The sequence below is a fragment of the Accipiter gentilis genome, chromosome 25 (genome assembly GCF_929443795.1).
Source record: "Accipiter gentilis chromosome 25, bAccGen1.1, whole genome shotgun sequence".
Classification (NCBI taxonomy): Eukaryota; Metazoa; Chordata; class Aves; order Accipitriformes; family Accipitridae; genus Astur; species Astur gentilis.
The window spans coordinates 5,823,322-5,838,946 of record NC_064904.1 but is presented as its reverse complement, the minus strand read 5'-3'; the positions used below and the strand labels follow the sequence as shown (position 1 = coordinate 5,838,946).

Below are 15,625 nucleotides of genomic sequence, written 5' to 3'. Positions count from 1 at the left end.
CCCTTTCAAAATATTGTTGGGAAGCCTAAATGTCCTCTAGATTGTTGCCTGGGTTGTTGGAGTCTGCTGTTGGATACCAGTCTTTGGTAAATCCACCAAAGGAGAGTGCAGAGTTGTTTTGTTGAAATGATCAGAGATTTGAACATTCAAAGTTGAGAGGTTGTGCTGTACTGAAAGCTATCTCTTGGCTTCAGTGTTTCCCTTCTGCAACTGCTCCATTTTCAAGTTCATATCTATAGTAGCTCGTCTGCTATCAAAATGCTTAGACACAAAACCTTCATGTTCACCCAGATCTGTATTTCTGGTAGTGGAGCCGTTCTGTGCCATGGTAAGAGTGCTGCTACTTAGGCTACATCAGGAGTTTTTCAATCTGTTAGGTGATCTTCACAGTTAAATATTCAGTAAAACATGATGCCTGAGTGTGCAGCAGTTCTTCGTAAAGAATCAAAGTCTATGAAAGGTTTCACATCGGCTGCCATAATTGTTCCTGTGAAGCTAACAGAATTGATTTTTCTTATTGTAATTTCCTGTTGCGGGGAATTGGTGTTAAGGTTTGGATTTTTAAATTTGTTTATTTTAAGTTGTTTTCTGTGCGTAGGTATTGGAACTCTTTCTCTTGCATGTGCTGGTGACATACTGGTGGGAGACAGGCAAGGTGTTGGTAGGGTATGTGCCCAAGGGGAGGCTGGATGATTTGCTTTGGGGATCCTGGTGCAGCTTGATGATTCTGTCTTTGAATGCATAGTTAATGCTTTGCAATGGAAATCCAAGCAACACACAATACCATGAGAAGAGATGCACAGTTATAAGGACTTAAGTGCATTTCGATGCTTCTGTCCCCTAAAAAGCTTCAGCAGTTAACTGTTACCTGTGTTCAAATAGAGATGCCCTATACAAGTACACTGACTTTGTTCTGCATTGACAGACTCCTTTGCATCAAAGGGGAGACTGTTTCCAGGTTCAGTTAAAATGAGAGATCTGTAGCTTGTCCCCAGGTTAGCTCTAGGAGACACTTCAGGTCCCAGTCCTTTCCTTTACTCAGATGATGCTGATCTTCACTGCCCTGCTGATAGTCTCTCAGTTTTGCCATTCCTGTGCCCTTTTGGCTGTCTGAGTACCTAAGCCCGTAAATGGAGAAGAGCTGGAGAATAGTACCTGAAATAAGTTTGATGGTGAGAAATCTCCTTGTTTTATAAGAAAAGCTTGTGTGTGTGAGAGAGAGAGTGAGTGAGTGCAGTTCTCAACATGAGTAGTTGAAGTCCTCCAGACTTTAAATGGCTTCTGGAAAATAGTCCCGGCCTCCGGCATCTTCATCAGTTATTTCATGTTTGCCTTACAGAGCTTTTTGGAGGCTCCTTAAGGCACTGGAAAGTTAGCTAAGATGCTCATTTCTGTTGACACATTGCCTGCTGTAGAATGACCTTGGGATCATGCCTTCATTCTTGTTAAATGTCGTTGTGCTGTGTCAAACTTACTGCCTGGATGATCTTTTAATCCATTATAATTATAAATAAAGCACTGTGAAGTTCCTTACAGAAAGCATAAAAAACCAATTCTCCCTCTGGAAATACTTAGAGTAACATAAGCCAAAATAACAAATGCAACACACTTGGAGGGGAGTGAAGGGGATGGAGGCCACAGGCAGGATGAATGTATGTGTGAGGGGAAGGATTAGTACATAAAGAGTAGGGGCTAGGCCAGGGTGGAAGTATGGGGAGCTTGAATTCAGAGACTGGTTGAGGTGGAGGGGTGGTCACCACAGTGTGAGAGGAAGAGCCAGTTCTTGAATCAGAAACACCGCAGGATGTTTACTGTCACGTCTCTGCTGAGGTCACGTGTTGGAGCTGTGTCTTGTTCAGTTTGGTTACCGAGTGTACTCACCCGCTGCCCCACCAGGGTATTGGCTGTCTGTAATGTGCTCATCCTCTCGGTGTGCTCATGAAGATGCATGCTGTGGTAGCTCCCTATCTTTTAAGCTGAGGCATAGAGGGGCTAAAAGAGCTTCTTGTTATGCTTTAGATATGTTGAGATCCTAGAGTACAATTTCATGATCAGCAAGTTTAAGCTAATGCCCCAATCATCCTAGCTCTACAAGGTGTCTTTTAGCTGCTGCGTGAAAGGGTACGTCTGCATTGATACATGTGGGTGTTTAATACATTAGGTGACAAGTTACTCTATCTCTTAGAGAAAAGATTTTTTAAATTTTTTTTATTTGAAAGCTGACTGCTCTGCTTGAGACTCTGGAAGTACTGGGGGCAGGAGGCTCATGAAAGCTGTTCTCTGTATGTTCTGGGTATTAATGACTTGAAGTGAACCCAGCTTCTGCTCCAGTGAGCTGAAGAGGCTTTTTATCTAGGCTACACTGCAAGTGTGAGAGAACAGCTGGATCTGACAGTCTTGATGACTGACTGTGCAAAAGACTCTGTCCTTATTTTTCCTAAGTGGCAGTAAGGTTGAACATATCTTTGGGGAATTCACTCTTTATATTCTGCAGGGATTATTAAATGTCAGATGCTTATTGCCCCTGAAGGGTGCCTCATGCCCTCTGAAGGAAAGCTACTTGTGTCCTGTGGGTGATGCAGGGGGTTCTTTAAACCCCAGTGTTGGATCCTCTTAGCCTCAGAAGAATAATCCCCTTTTAGCAAGCCATCAGCTCAGACTATGTAGTCAGCAGACAGCAACAGTTTGCCAGTGCTAGGAGGAGTTGAATGGAGGAAGTCTGCTTCCCCAGTCAGCATCTGGAGCAAAATCACTTGCTGGAAACAGATGATGCCATTCTTTTCTCTCCAGCTCATTTAGCAAAGTGCATCTCCCGAGGCCACCTCATCATGCTCCTAAATATCTTTTGGAGTATGTTTTGTTCTCTAAAGTAATCAACTTAAGGGAAATAGGACTTCATGGAAATCCATTACTTGTAGAAGCATTCACCATGCATTTGCATGAATGGATTTAAAGAAATGAGTGGAAATGTAAAGGTGGCTTTGGCAATTTGAGTAAAACAAAGGCAGATGCTAACTTTGGAAATGTTTGTCTGATTTTGGATAGGGTAAGATGGATGCTTGTTTGTCCCACTGATTATGGGCCAGGTTGGGGCAATGATAAAGGAACACCACTTCTGTTCTGAGAAACAGAAGGAAGTTTTGTTGGGCTTGGGAGGGCAATACCTGGCAGCTGAGTCTGTTCATGGCCAAGATGCAGTAGTGCAGTGATGACCTCAGGGAATGGAGAATTGAGTTCCCAAGATGAAGATGCATGAGAGCATTAACTTTGCTCTGTTACTGTAGTCAGGAGAGTATGCACTTAGAGAAGCAGCAAGATAGGGCTTTCAGAACTCGCTGAAGACACAGTGAAGCAGCAGTCACTTCAGCTCTGCCAAAAAAAATTCCAGCCCTTATCATCCAGCTCTTAATACTGTCTTCAGCCCAGCTAGAGGACAGCAATAATAACATTAAAGAACCCAGATGTAGTTCTGAGCTTAGTTCAGACAGTTGTGATGTTCATGTGCAGTGATTCAATGCAAGGCTGACCCCAAGATAGCAGTGTGTCATCTTTCTTCTCCTAATTGCTTTTCTCAGCCCTGCTGACAGCTGTTACTGTGGCATTTTGCCAGTGGCTCCCTTCTGAGTTGATGTGGTTGCAGCACAGGTTTTACTGCTGATGGTGAGTCCACAGAAGAAATTTGCCATCCTAAACCAGTTAGCTGTCATGTTTGGTTTTTTTTTCCCAAATGTCAGTGTCTAGACTGTCTGGTGACTTCCTGCATTGCCATTATGCATTTGCCTCCCCTTGAAGAGAAGCTGGACATTGAGGTTTTTAACGTTGTCTATTCTCTTCCCCTTCTCATTAGTTTTCCATACTCTTCAGCCAATCTAATGCCTTTTTTCTTTTTTTTTTCTTTTTTTCCTATGTGTTTGTTTTGCAGGAGTATATTGATGCTCATCCAGAAACCATTATCCTGGACCCCCTTCCAGCTATTCGTACACTTCTGGACCGATCCAAGTCTTATGAGCTAATTCGGCAAATAGAGGCATACATGCAAGGTAGGCCAATACCTGCTCTCCCTGAAGGCTTTTATTGTGACTAGAGAAGGAAGCAGCTGGCTTCTAGAGGCTGGATGTGAGGTTCGAAGTAGTGGTTTTGGGCCCTTTGCGTTCTGTCTCTCCATGGGAGTGCAAACACTGAAGCATTCCTGTGTCACAGGATTGCCCTCTGGAATCCCGTGCTCTTCTTTTTCCATGTACACAAAGGAGGTCGGCATCTGGTTAAAAATACGATGTGGATTTAATGGGGAGCATATTTACTACAGTGAGCACTCCCAGAAATCTTCTGGAAAATATTGTCTTTTTGTGCATGCTGGTGAATTGAAATCACTGTACAAACTTAGCAGCTTGTCATAAGAATCCTGAGGCCTGAATTTGGGGGAGATTTATGGAAGAAGAAAAATCAGTTTTGGAAAGGACTGAAAGAAATTAAATTGTAAATAGAGCTGAGGTCTTTGAGAAGCACTGGAAGCCTGTTGCACAAGTTAATTGCTAGGAGGAACATAAATGCACTTCTGGTGTTGGCTAGTTACCTGACATAGGCTGTTGCCTTTAATTGGCATCATTTGAGTTATATTCCCATGTTTAGAAGTCATGCCTTTTCAACCTGAATAATTCTGGTATCTTATCGTTTTAACCATTGTTAACTGTTGGGTTAAATTAGTCTTTTATTCCCTTTCTACTTCTGTTACTGTCATATTCTTGAAACATTTATTAGCTTTTGAGTTTAAATCTAGAGTAGCTCTTGAAGTAACTGTTTCATATGTTAGATGACTATACTCGGAGGAAATTGTGTTGCTGAACTACGTTCATTATTGCAATTACCATTGTGATTGCATTATCACTATCTTGATGGGCAGATAAGCAGCTCATCAATTTGTATTTTCATAGTTGTGGATTTATAGACATACTGTTTGCATCTGACCTGCCCAGCCCTATTGGCAGTGTCTTTATGTAAAAATAAGACTAATAATTTGCAGCATTCTCCCTTGTCTTTTGCAATGTCTTTAGGAGAAAATGCTCAAATAGTTTAAAAGGATTTTGTTTTGGGGTGTTTATTGCTGTTTGTGAGTGGGAGAGGTGCTGAGGGAAACCTGTGCTCTGAGGTAGTGGTTGGGATTTTGTTCTAGCAGCAGAGAGATTCAGTAGTTTTGGTTTTTTTCTTAAATTGCCATCAGTATTATTATTGTTATCTCTATGAGAACAATATGTTTGGGAGAGCATCCAGTTTTTGCAAGTAGTTTGTCTTGCGTGTATTTTGGCCTCCTCTGGTCAAACTGATGAGAAAAAGGAATAAATGCTTAAGGAGGAAAAAGAAGAAAGTATGTTTGTATTCAGTTAAAACTGACACTTTGAAGAGAAGCTGTTATTAAAGTTGAGGAATGAGGTAAAGAAAAGCTTCACCTGTTCTCCTGTCCCTGTGTGTCCCCCTTTGCCACCCCATCTCATCTTATTTCTGTCTTATCATCAGAAATACTGTGACAGAGACCTTGAACCAACTTTGTATTTAGCAGGGGGAGATCTCAGGAGAGCTGAGTAATTGGCTAACTTCTTGTTCTGGCCCAAGTAGATCAGCCTCTATATTCCTGCACATAATGATCTGCAGTGAGAAGAAAGTTACACTTCTCTAGACAGCGTTATGTGTATTTTTCCCCTCCTTGTTTTTATGTGCTAAATTGTTTTCTACTTTGCAGCTGTCATGTCACACCCCAGGGCCTTGAGCACTTAGAAAACACAAACAAGAAGTAATACATCTGTGAATGGCATGAGGTCTTAGGAGCCACATCTTTTTTTTTCTTTTTTTTTTTTTTCTCCCCTGGAATTTCAAAATGGAAGTCACTACCAAGAAAATAATATCCTGGTCTTTAGCTGTAACTAGAGAGCCCAGTTTATCACAGGATACAAAATTGATGTGATAGGCTAAGTTCAGTGCAAGGGATTATCTTTTCCAAGGGAATGCCATAAACTCTGGAGGGTTGAGTATGTGTGTAAGGAGAAATCTTCTGCTGTTTAAAGTCTTTCAAAAGAAAATTCAGTGTTTGTTTACAGACTAGTTTTGGATTCAGGTGATTGTTACCTCTCTTTGAATTATGTTTTAAAGTAACTATAAACGAAGTATAGTCTTTATTTATGATCTTCAGTTTACACTTAATTTCAACCCTCTAGACCTTACCAGAACTACATAACTGAAGATTTGCAGCAGTTGGGTTAAAGGGAGGATGATCCATGCTCTGCTGACTCCAGTTTGTGCGGTGCTGAATCCTCCTCCCTCGGGTGTTGCCTGCACCTTTTAAAATGCCAGATGTTGCTGAGGTGACTGCATTCTGCAGCAGTAGGGCCTCATGTTCTTCAAACAGCTTGATTTTAAATGTAATTATTTTTCACACATCCAAGTTAATGCCTTGCCTGTCCTTTTGACAGTGAATTCTCCATGCGTCCTGAAAAAGGGAATCCCTATTTGAAGTGTCTAAAACTGGGCATCTGGACATCATTAGGCTTTCTGAAAGTCCTGTAGCTTGCTCTGAGTCACGTGTCTGAGTGATGAGTACTTTGATCCAGCCTCCTGAGAACGGATTGGAAAGATGCTTTGTGGCACACTCCTTGTCTCTGCTACCAGTCTGTGGCCACTAAAGGGACTGAGGTGGAGGAGTACTAGTAACTAGGGCAAGAGTCATATGTGTAGTCTGAGGGAAAGCACAGGGTTGAACCTGGACTTTCCATGTCCTAGACTGATGCTGTAACCACTCAGTCCTTGTGGAAACACAAGGTTCATAGATTTGCAGATTCATTGAGGTTGGAAGAGACCTCTTGAGATCATATAGTCCAACTCCCTGCTCAAAGCAGGATCATCTAGAGCAGGTTCCCCAGGTCCATGTCCAGTTGGGTTTTGTATATCTCCACAGATGGAGACTGCATGACCTCTCTGGGTAACCTGCTCCAGGATTCACCTTGAAGCATGCAGCTAGCAGTTGCTGAGGTGACTTGCAGAGATTGTTTTCTTCAGTATAGGTAGTGTTACCTCCGTTGGAAGCAAGTGGGACTGTTTTCTGGGGGAAAAAAAAAAATTTTAAGAGATATTTTAGCATTGATTTTAATGGATTCTTTTTTGGAAGCAATAGTCTGGTCAGGGCTGTGACTTCTTCTTTTTCCTGTTCTCTGTTATTTTGAGTGCAAGCTCTAAAAGGGCTAGTAATTCTGAAACCTTCACTTCTGAGTCTTTTTATAAAGATTTGAAAAGATTAAAGGTTGCATTCCCACCTTGTGTCCTACGTAGCTGGCAGGTGTATCTTGAAATAAATCACTGAAATAGTTTTGGTTTGTTTTTTTGGGGTTTTTTTGGTTTTTTTTTGTGATAGCAGTTGAGTTTTCTCGGCAGCTGTGTTGCTTTGTTTACTTATCTGTGAAGAACTGCTTCTGATATAAAAGTGCTCTAGATCAGTTTCTGTAATGTTTGGTGAAAAATTAGGAGCATTATTTAACATAAATTTCATTTTTAGCAGGGTATTGTATGGTTGGAGCTGTGTCAGCCTTTTTTAAGCCTTAACCTCATGAACAATAACTAAATTCTCTGGTGCCATGTTGAAAAGCTGTGATCCTACAGACTCCGAATTCAAGATCTTGACTTTTTAAATTATGCTTAAGATGGTAATGGATAATCACTGTGATTAGGCACCAACTAACCTTTTTACATTACATTTCTAGTTTTAAGATTAAAAGCTTTTAAAATTATTTATTTATCTTACAAGTAATATCTAAACTGAAGGAATTAAACCAAAACTGAGATAAACATGCTACTCACTCAGTCTTCTACCTAGTTAGTGTTCCCATCAGCTACTCGTCTTCCTTTGCTGTCTCCAGCAACTTAACAGGTTTCCTCAATAGTGCTTGAACTTCAGATATTGCAGACCCTGGAGTTAATTTCTTTAACCACTTCCATGTGGCTTTTTTTCCATGATTTTAAAATCGTATTGTTCTTAGTTTCTTAAATTTAACTCCAAATCTAAAATTTCTACAGCAACTAGTCTTCAGGGGTTCCCATAGAAGAGAGAACTCCTGTATGAGCCAAGCTGCAACTCCTGAATCTCTCTCTCTCCTAACAGTCTTTTTTGAAGTACTGGAACTATTCCCTCGGGACACTCTAAACAGTATAAAAACCTTTAGCTGTGATATTTTAATCCCAGCATGTAATCAAAGTTATTTATGTTTGATTGTTTACTATTATATGAGATGCTGTTGCTGCTGTGTGCTCTTCATTCTGATTTTGGGGGATATTACAGAACAGATCATGGCATCCTTCTCTTTTCCCTGGATTTCTTTTTATCAGATTATCTGTTTTAGAAGTACTCCTTGAACAGCTGTATGTATCTTTTGTGACTAGGAGAGAGGCTCAGCATGATGTAATGGGTAAGGCACTTGATTTGGGGCTCAGGGTTTTCTGCCTGGTGCTGGTTCTGACTTGCTGTGTGACATTGGGCACAGCATGTCACCCCTGTGTCTCTTTCTTCTCTTGACACTCATCTGCCTCTTTCCTTTAGATGTCATATGTTTCTGGGCAGTAACCTCTTTTCCATATATGAATACACATACTCTGATATAGTGAGTCTCTGATGCCAAGCAATCTGTGTAGGTATTGTTTTAACAAAAATTGTACATCTGTTGTTGAGAAGAAAACTGGGTATTTACAATTCAATGCCAAAGTAGGTAGTGAGGTTTTGTTTTTTTGGAAGTTAGGGAGCACGTACGTTGTTGGAGTGGTGCATACTCAGAACTTCTCAAAATCAGGCCACCCAGTTAAAAGTGCCTGAAAATAGTTGTATATACATAGCTCTAGGCATTCACCTTTTGAAACTGTGGCCTCTACTCTCTGTGGCATACTTTTCATAGCGGTTTTGGTCAGAGGGGAGGGAGAAGAATAGTATTCTATTCTTCTTCAACTTCAGGCACCTCTATCTGTATTTGAAGCTCCTATTAAAATGAAATCTGGTTTTAATTTAAAGGTTCTAAATCACGCACATGATACTTGTTTATGTAGGGACGTATCAGTTAAAGCATCCAAGTTAGAGGGCTGATGTTAGCTACTGCAAATAACTGTGCTTGTTTTTGGATGCAAAAGTCTCCCCTGTTGATTGTATGCTCTCTTTCCACCAAGAACGCACGCAAACAGATGTCTCATTACCTTGCTCCAAGTGTGGTGCATGTTCACTCACTGCATTTTAATTTCTGTCTGAAAACTAGTGTACATGCGTGGAGGGAAATAATTGGAATGGAACTGATATTCTCTGTGACTGGAAGGACTTTGTCCAAAGTGCATCAGCACAAGGCAGTGTTGCACGTGGCAGTGCTCTCTGTACCCCGGCTGTCAGCACTTGGTAGGTCTCAGCCCTGATCTGTCAAACTGGAAAGACTCTGGGACTTTTGACCCAGGGAGGTGTCACCTGACATCTTTCTCATAAAAGCTCATTCATGCATCTAGGAGGGGGTTGACAAAGGGACATGGACATGTTGATGTTATGATAAACAAGCCCTGGCTTTGAAATTTAGAGCAGACAGCTGCTTCGAAAGGACTAATCCTGTTCTGAGAGAGGTGGCAGGAAGAGAAAGCAGGAAGCCCCAAAGGGAAACTGGAATCTCCTCTCTTGGACCATTGCTTGCTCTTGTTAAGGTAGTTTACAAAAGGATTTTCTAAGGTAAGAATGCTGAAAGTTAGCCATTTCATAATCAGAAAATACAAACAGACTCTCCTTTCCCTTTCTGCTTCTCCTCCCTCTTCCCAGGTTTTCGTTATTTTGAGCTGTCAGCTCTGTCCCAGCGTAGGTAGGAGGGACCAGATTTCTGGGGATCCCTGTGGAAATGATGGGCACAGTCCCTGTGTTCCCAGCCAGGAGTGGCAGTCTGCTGGCCTGCTAAGATACATCAGCTTGGTATTGTTCAAGCTGACTCTGGAGTCCAATAGACACAAAGCCCAGAGAATAATATAGAAAATACTTTTATCATTCTGTCTTGGTGTGCCAGCCAGAATTCCTTGAACCAACAGACAGTCTTCATCTTTGATCCTAGTAGTCTTGATGGTCACTGAGCTTTCAAAAGAAGCTGTCTATATAAAGTTCAGGTGTTACTTTTGGGTGCACTTAGGTTTAATCTTTAAATCTTGTGTGCTTTTGTGGCCAGATATGGGGAATCTGCATCCCACTTTCAGTCTCCTTTGCTTATCTGAATCTAAAAAGAAACAAGGCTGGACCTTTGATTGATTTATTGCATACCAGAGTTGGTAACTTTCGTTTTACACCTACATGCATCATTTCAAAGCATTTGTTTACTTGATAAAGCTGAAAACATGGAGAAGTTTATAGTAATTTAAGCAAGAGCTTCTATGAAACTTGTGTTTGGGGCTTGGGTGGATCTGAAGAATGACCAAATCTGCTTTTATGGGGTAAAGATATAAGCCATGACTGCACTCCATTGTCATGGGGGATTCCTAAGACATCTCCAGTTAGGGTTTTAAGAACAGAACACGGATTAAGTCTTGAGGATTACTGCCTCTCTAGAATTAGGAAAGGAGGAGCAGGGATTCTTCTCATCAGGAGGAAGTCTTCACTGAATAAACTGGATGGTTTAAATTCCAGCATGGTTGTGTTTCAAGTTATTCTGATCCTCTTGAGCAAAAATTTCCTTGGCTGGCATCCAACAAGAGAATATACTTTTCCCAACTGTCTGGGTGCTAGAAAAAGTAAGGAAGGGGCAATGAAAGATAAATTGCTCACAATATCAATGTAAAACTTAGCTGGGAATACTTTTTGCAGCAAGTGGCTTTTTCTGTGATGTTTCTACTCATTGTCATAAGATCAGAGGTCAAGAAATAAGTCTTGAAAAATAGGACCTTTCATCTGAATTGGAAACCAGGACTAAGCTAGTAGAACATTATTGCAGTTCTGATGTGATGTGCTCATGTCACTGCTGCTGCTGAAGAAGCAGTTTATTTTAAGATGTGTTACAGTAGTCTAGCATGGACAAGAAAAGTAGCATCCCTCGTGTCCTTAGACAAGGGTCTAGCCAACATGCGAGACCCATGGTTAGATTCTAATCTTTCCTCATGAAGAGTCCAGCAGGACCTTAAGGCTTTATCAGGGTAGCATGGGGTCAGCTGATGATAACAGTACCCGAGAGATGCATGAAGAGGATGCTTTCCTTTACCAGGGCCACTAACACCCAATCTAAAAGCACTGTTGGCTTCTGTTTCTGCTTATCTGCTGGCTTTGTGCAACTGTTATAACATCTGAGTGTATTAGCAAAGAAATCATGAAAGCTTGAGTGACTTTATGTTCCTTGATGTCAGTAGTTGGCTCTCATGAATTTTCCAAGTGCCTTTCTGAAGTCAGAGTGGAAGAGGCTACAAGTGCAAAGGTTGGTGGGAAGGACTTGAGATGATCTGAGTTTCTTGTATAGTTTATGACTGAGTGGAACCAAACCTCTATGTTTAGTTGCTTGATAGTCTTCCTGGACAAGGTCATTTATTTGTCATCATCATTTGATACACTACACCACTAACATCTTGCTTTTCTTCCTGTTTGGGGTACTTCTCTTACAGTAGAGATTGGAAAGTGCTGGGTTTTTGTTTTTCTGATGTGTAAACGCTGTATATGGGGTGGAAATAGATCCAAATGCATCCATGGGCTGGTATGTCTATATGGAGACAGTCAGCTCTTCTGGAGTGTTAGTAATCATGGTTCAGGTCATTATACTGCATTTGTGTAAAACAAACAAAACTGATTCTGCAGGACACAGCTTTGCTCCATGAAAATGGAAGGATGCTATGCTGAGAAGAAAGAGTGGTAGTGTTACAGGTATACGTTGCATCCTTTCATACCCTGTTTGGTGGGCAAGGTATATGTGGAGCATGTTTCAGAACTTGTGGCATTTGTAGGGAAATATGCAACTTGTTTAGTTTTGTACACCAAGAGTGAACCACTGCTTATTAAATTGGGCTAAAATAGTCTGACTAGTAGAAATTGTGTGTCCCCCAAATGCCACTGTGTAGCCATGTTGCTCTGGTTGCCTTCAGGCCTTCTGGCTTATTGGAGTTCTTTGAAGCTGTCAGCTAGAGATTGGATAACTGAACACAAGTCAGCACATTGAAATAACTTCTAAAAAAAATAAAAAATCGCTGCTCAGAGGGCAGATGTCAAGTAAACCAAAGCAACAGAAAGTGTGAGGCAGAGACCAAGACACAGAGATAGATAAACTGCTTTCAATGTGGCAAGTCAAGCATCCCATACTAGTGGTGTTCCAGGACTTTTATTAATAACTCTGGAAAGGGTGGATGAACACAGGATGGCAAATTTTTCAGATAAGTCCAAATTGTTTAGTTTTTTTCCAGGCAGTGGGAGACAGCAATATCAGATGGGTCTACCAAAAGTCAGTGAGGAGTCAGCATGATGATAGATCCAGTTTATTGCAGTCTCTTGGGCCCATAAAGAAATAATATGGACAGCTCATGCATTGTTAAATTCTGCATTGACTCACTGCTCAGGAAGGACCTTGGCGTCACAGTGGGTAGCTCTGCTGAAACTTCTTTCTGCAGAAACTTCTGCTCCCTCTGCCTCAGTAGTCAAAAGAGAACATGCCAACAGAACCAAACAAAAAGATTATGGTGGCCAAAAATAGCATTGAAGATACTGAGCATACAATTATGGAAATAAAGCACTTGCTTTCCCCTGAAGACTGTTTTCAGTTCTGCTTTCCTGAATTTAAAAATATGCATTAGAAATGAAAGGAATCCTGGAGAAAAGGAGCATGGTCAGTGCCTAGAGGTGGCCACACAAGGGGTGAGTGAGATCAACTTGGGGCTAGCAGAGGTGGAACAAAACCTAAGCAAACAAAATATGAGTAAATGGAGAAACATTCCCCTTTTTCTCTTTCCAACCATGTCAGAGTACAGTTCCACTCAGGATCTGTGCAGTTGCTATAAAACATCAACTAAGATCTTAGCTGGACTGAAAAGGGTAGGAAACATTCACAGCTAGGTTTAAAAGGTTTACAAACCATCATGGTTGGGGGTATATGGTACTGACTGGTGGGTGTTAAAAAGAAACTCCATTTATGAACTCTGAACTCCATAACTTGGGATATTTTGGGGGACAATATATATTCCCTTTCCTCTGATTTGAAATTCACTGTCAAGCAGCAGAAATGGAGATGACATGGTATCAGCTGAACTGTGGTCTCATTTGGTTTGATAATTTCTGTGTTCATTTCCCATCTCCCAGGAAGCAGGAATGGCTGAAACTGCAGTAATGATATAAAGCATTTTCTAGTTCTACATAACTTTTAAACCTGGTACGAGTAGTAATGTTTTGGCACTGTTACCGTCTTGTGAATAAAGTCTTGGAATTTTATATTAATTATTATGAGGACTCTGCATGTTAAATGGGAACTTCATATAAAGCCTGATGTTATTCTTCCAGAAATATGGCTGGATGATGTGATTATGACTGGTTTTTTTCTTTCTTTGACAGCTTTCTCTTCTGCTGTATTAAAGCCCATACAAGACCCTGCAGAGCAAGGCAAGGGGGTGTGCACAAGGGGACAGAACCATGGCACTGCAGGGCAGGCACTTGTAATACATGGCAGGACATAATGGTACTGAACACCCTTGAAGTTTGTCTGTTAGCTTTTGTTCTACTAGAGGATCAAGGAAGTCATCTTCCAGGTCATGCTGGTGCATTGTCTGAGACAGAGCATTACTTAGCACACTGGGACTTTTCAACTTTTACAAATTTTTGTTTGATTTCCTCCCTTGCTGCCTGGCAAAATCCTGAGGACGACTGACCAGTTGCAAAATTTATCTCCCATGTAAATATGAAAATGGTTGAACCGATAGTGTTTCACAGGTCTCACCCTCCTACCCACCCTAACAAGCTTGCTCCATGATCAGAATAGCTGCAGCTTTTCCCCCTTGCTGCAGCTCAGCTGCCAGCTTCTTTAGTGTCTGCTGGGCAAGGAGGGAAGTGAGCATTCAGCTGTTACTGAGCATGTTAACTTTAGACGCTGCATTGGGATTCCTACAGGAGTGGAGCGTTAATATTCCAGGTCCTTCTTAGTCAGCTTGAGGACACTGTGGGGGTGTTTCCTCTGTCTCTGAGTGCCAGTGAGCAGCCAGCAGTGAAATCTATCCTACAGAGACCAAAGTGGTAGTCTTTCAGACATCTACCCACCATGCATCTACTGACAAAGAGTATATGAATATTCTGAATGAGGCCTCTCTTTTGACCAAGAAACACTAAACATACTATGAAGGTGATGCAAGATGTTAACATTCAGGAAGAGCTTTGTCTTTTCTGATCTGTATTTTATTAATGTTTGAAGGTCCATTAAGATCTTGGTCATGTGGGAAAGTTCAACTATACTGAAGCAATTTCTTCACTTAAAACAGAGCTTAATCTATCATACCAGCTTACTTGCTGGTGTGTTGACAAGAGGCCCACTGAGGTAAGTAGTTGGGACACTGATTATGAGCCCCATCCTGTGCCAGGTCCTGGTTCATATGTAATACAGCTAATCCACATGCAGCATTGTGGGCAAGGCATAGGTTAATATGGCTCTGAGACTTTAGGGTCTGTAATGCCAGTGCAGTTTCATTTCAGCCAAATTTGGAGGGATACTTACGTTTCTCTAATAGGCTAGTTTGACTTGTATTACCTGATGTTTCTGAAGAAATGTAGTGCATAGAGCATCAGGGCCAGGAACCAGGCATTTTTTTTATCTCTGCTGTTGAGATTCAGGGCCTTGACGACAGCCCTGCTTACTCTCTTGATCTCTAAAACGCCAGCCCAACTTCCCTGCTTCACCAGGGGAACCTTTTGAGGGTTAGTCAGCACTTGGGAAGCCTGTGAGTGAGCTGTTTGAACACTGGGAGGAAGGTAAGTATGATAAGATTTTTGGTCACAAGGCTACTGTAGTGCTGGGACAAATTAATGGAGTAGTTATGAACCTCTTGTACTGGAGGTTTTAGGAACAGGTTAGATAGTTAAACATCTGCCAGTGTTGGTGTTAGGAGCATTTTATCTTGCTGGAATGCAATGGGACTGCGGTAGGTAACCTGGTAACCTTTCCAGACCAGTATTTTCTGATGTTGATTGTCCTTCAGAATAAAAAACATCAGCTACTGACAGCTTGAGCCAGGGAGCTTAAGGAAGTCATGCTGAAATGTTAATAGCTACCTGTCCTGTGCAGGGCCAGCACAGAGGGAGACCCGTAGCATATATGTTTACCTGTGCTGGCATAAGAGCTAAGCAGCCTGAGTAGTCTTGGGCTCCCACTGGGGCAAAGTCTCCGTGGGTCAGTACAGCTAGACCTGGATATGTTTGGCTGTCCTCTCTTACAAAAAGCAGCATGTTTTAGCTGAACACAGTCACATTACTTTAGCTATATGACTTCTGGGCTGAAGCTGGCTTCATTCTGCTTTTTTTGGGATGTAGAGAGAGGAGTTGTGGTCTGGCTGCACCTGTTCATGTGGACATGGCACAGCAGGAGCAAGTATTTCTTCCCTCATGGAGAAATTTGTGGAATGAGTTTGTCACTTGCTTCAC

General features: G+C 41.6%; 1 protein-coding gene across 2 annotated transcripts in view; it reads left to right on the top strand.

Moving 5' to 3' along the window:
* The window catches only part of ITPK1 (inositol-tetrakisphosphate 1-kinase), a 156,836-nt gene that overhangs the window by 87,266 nt on the left and 53,945 nt on the right, over positions 1-15,625 (top strand). For both annotated transcript variants that reach the window (XM_049828741.1, XM_049828740.1), the window contains exon 4: positions 3,923-4,040. In XM_049828741.1, coding sequence (XP_049684698.1) covers positions 3,923-4,040 — 118 coding nt within the window. The remainder of the gene's footprint in view (positions 1-3,922; positions 4,041-15,625) is intronic.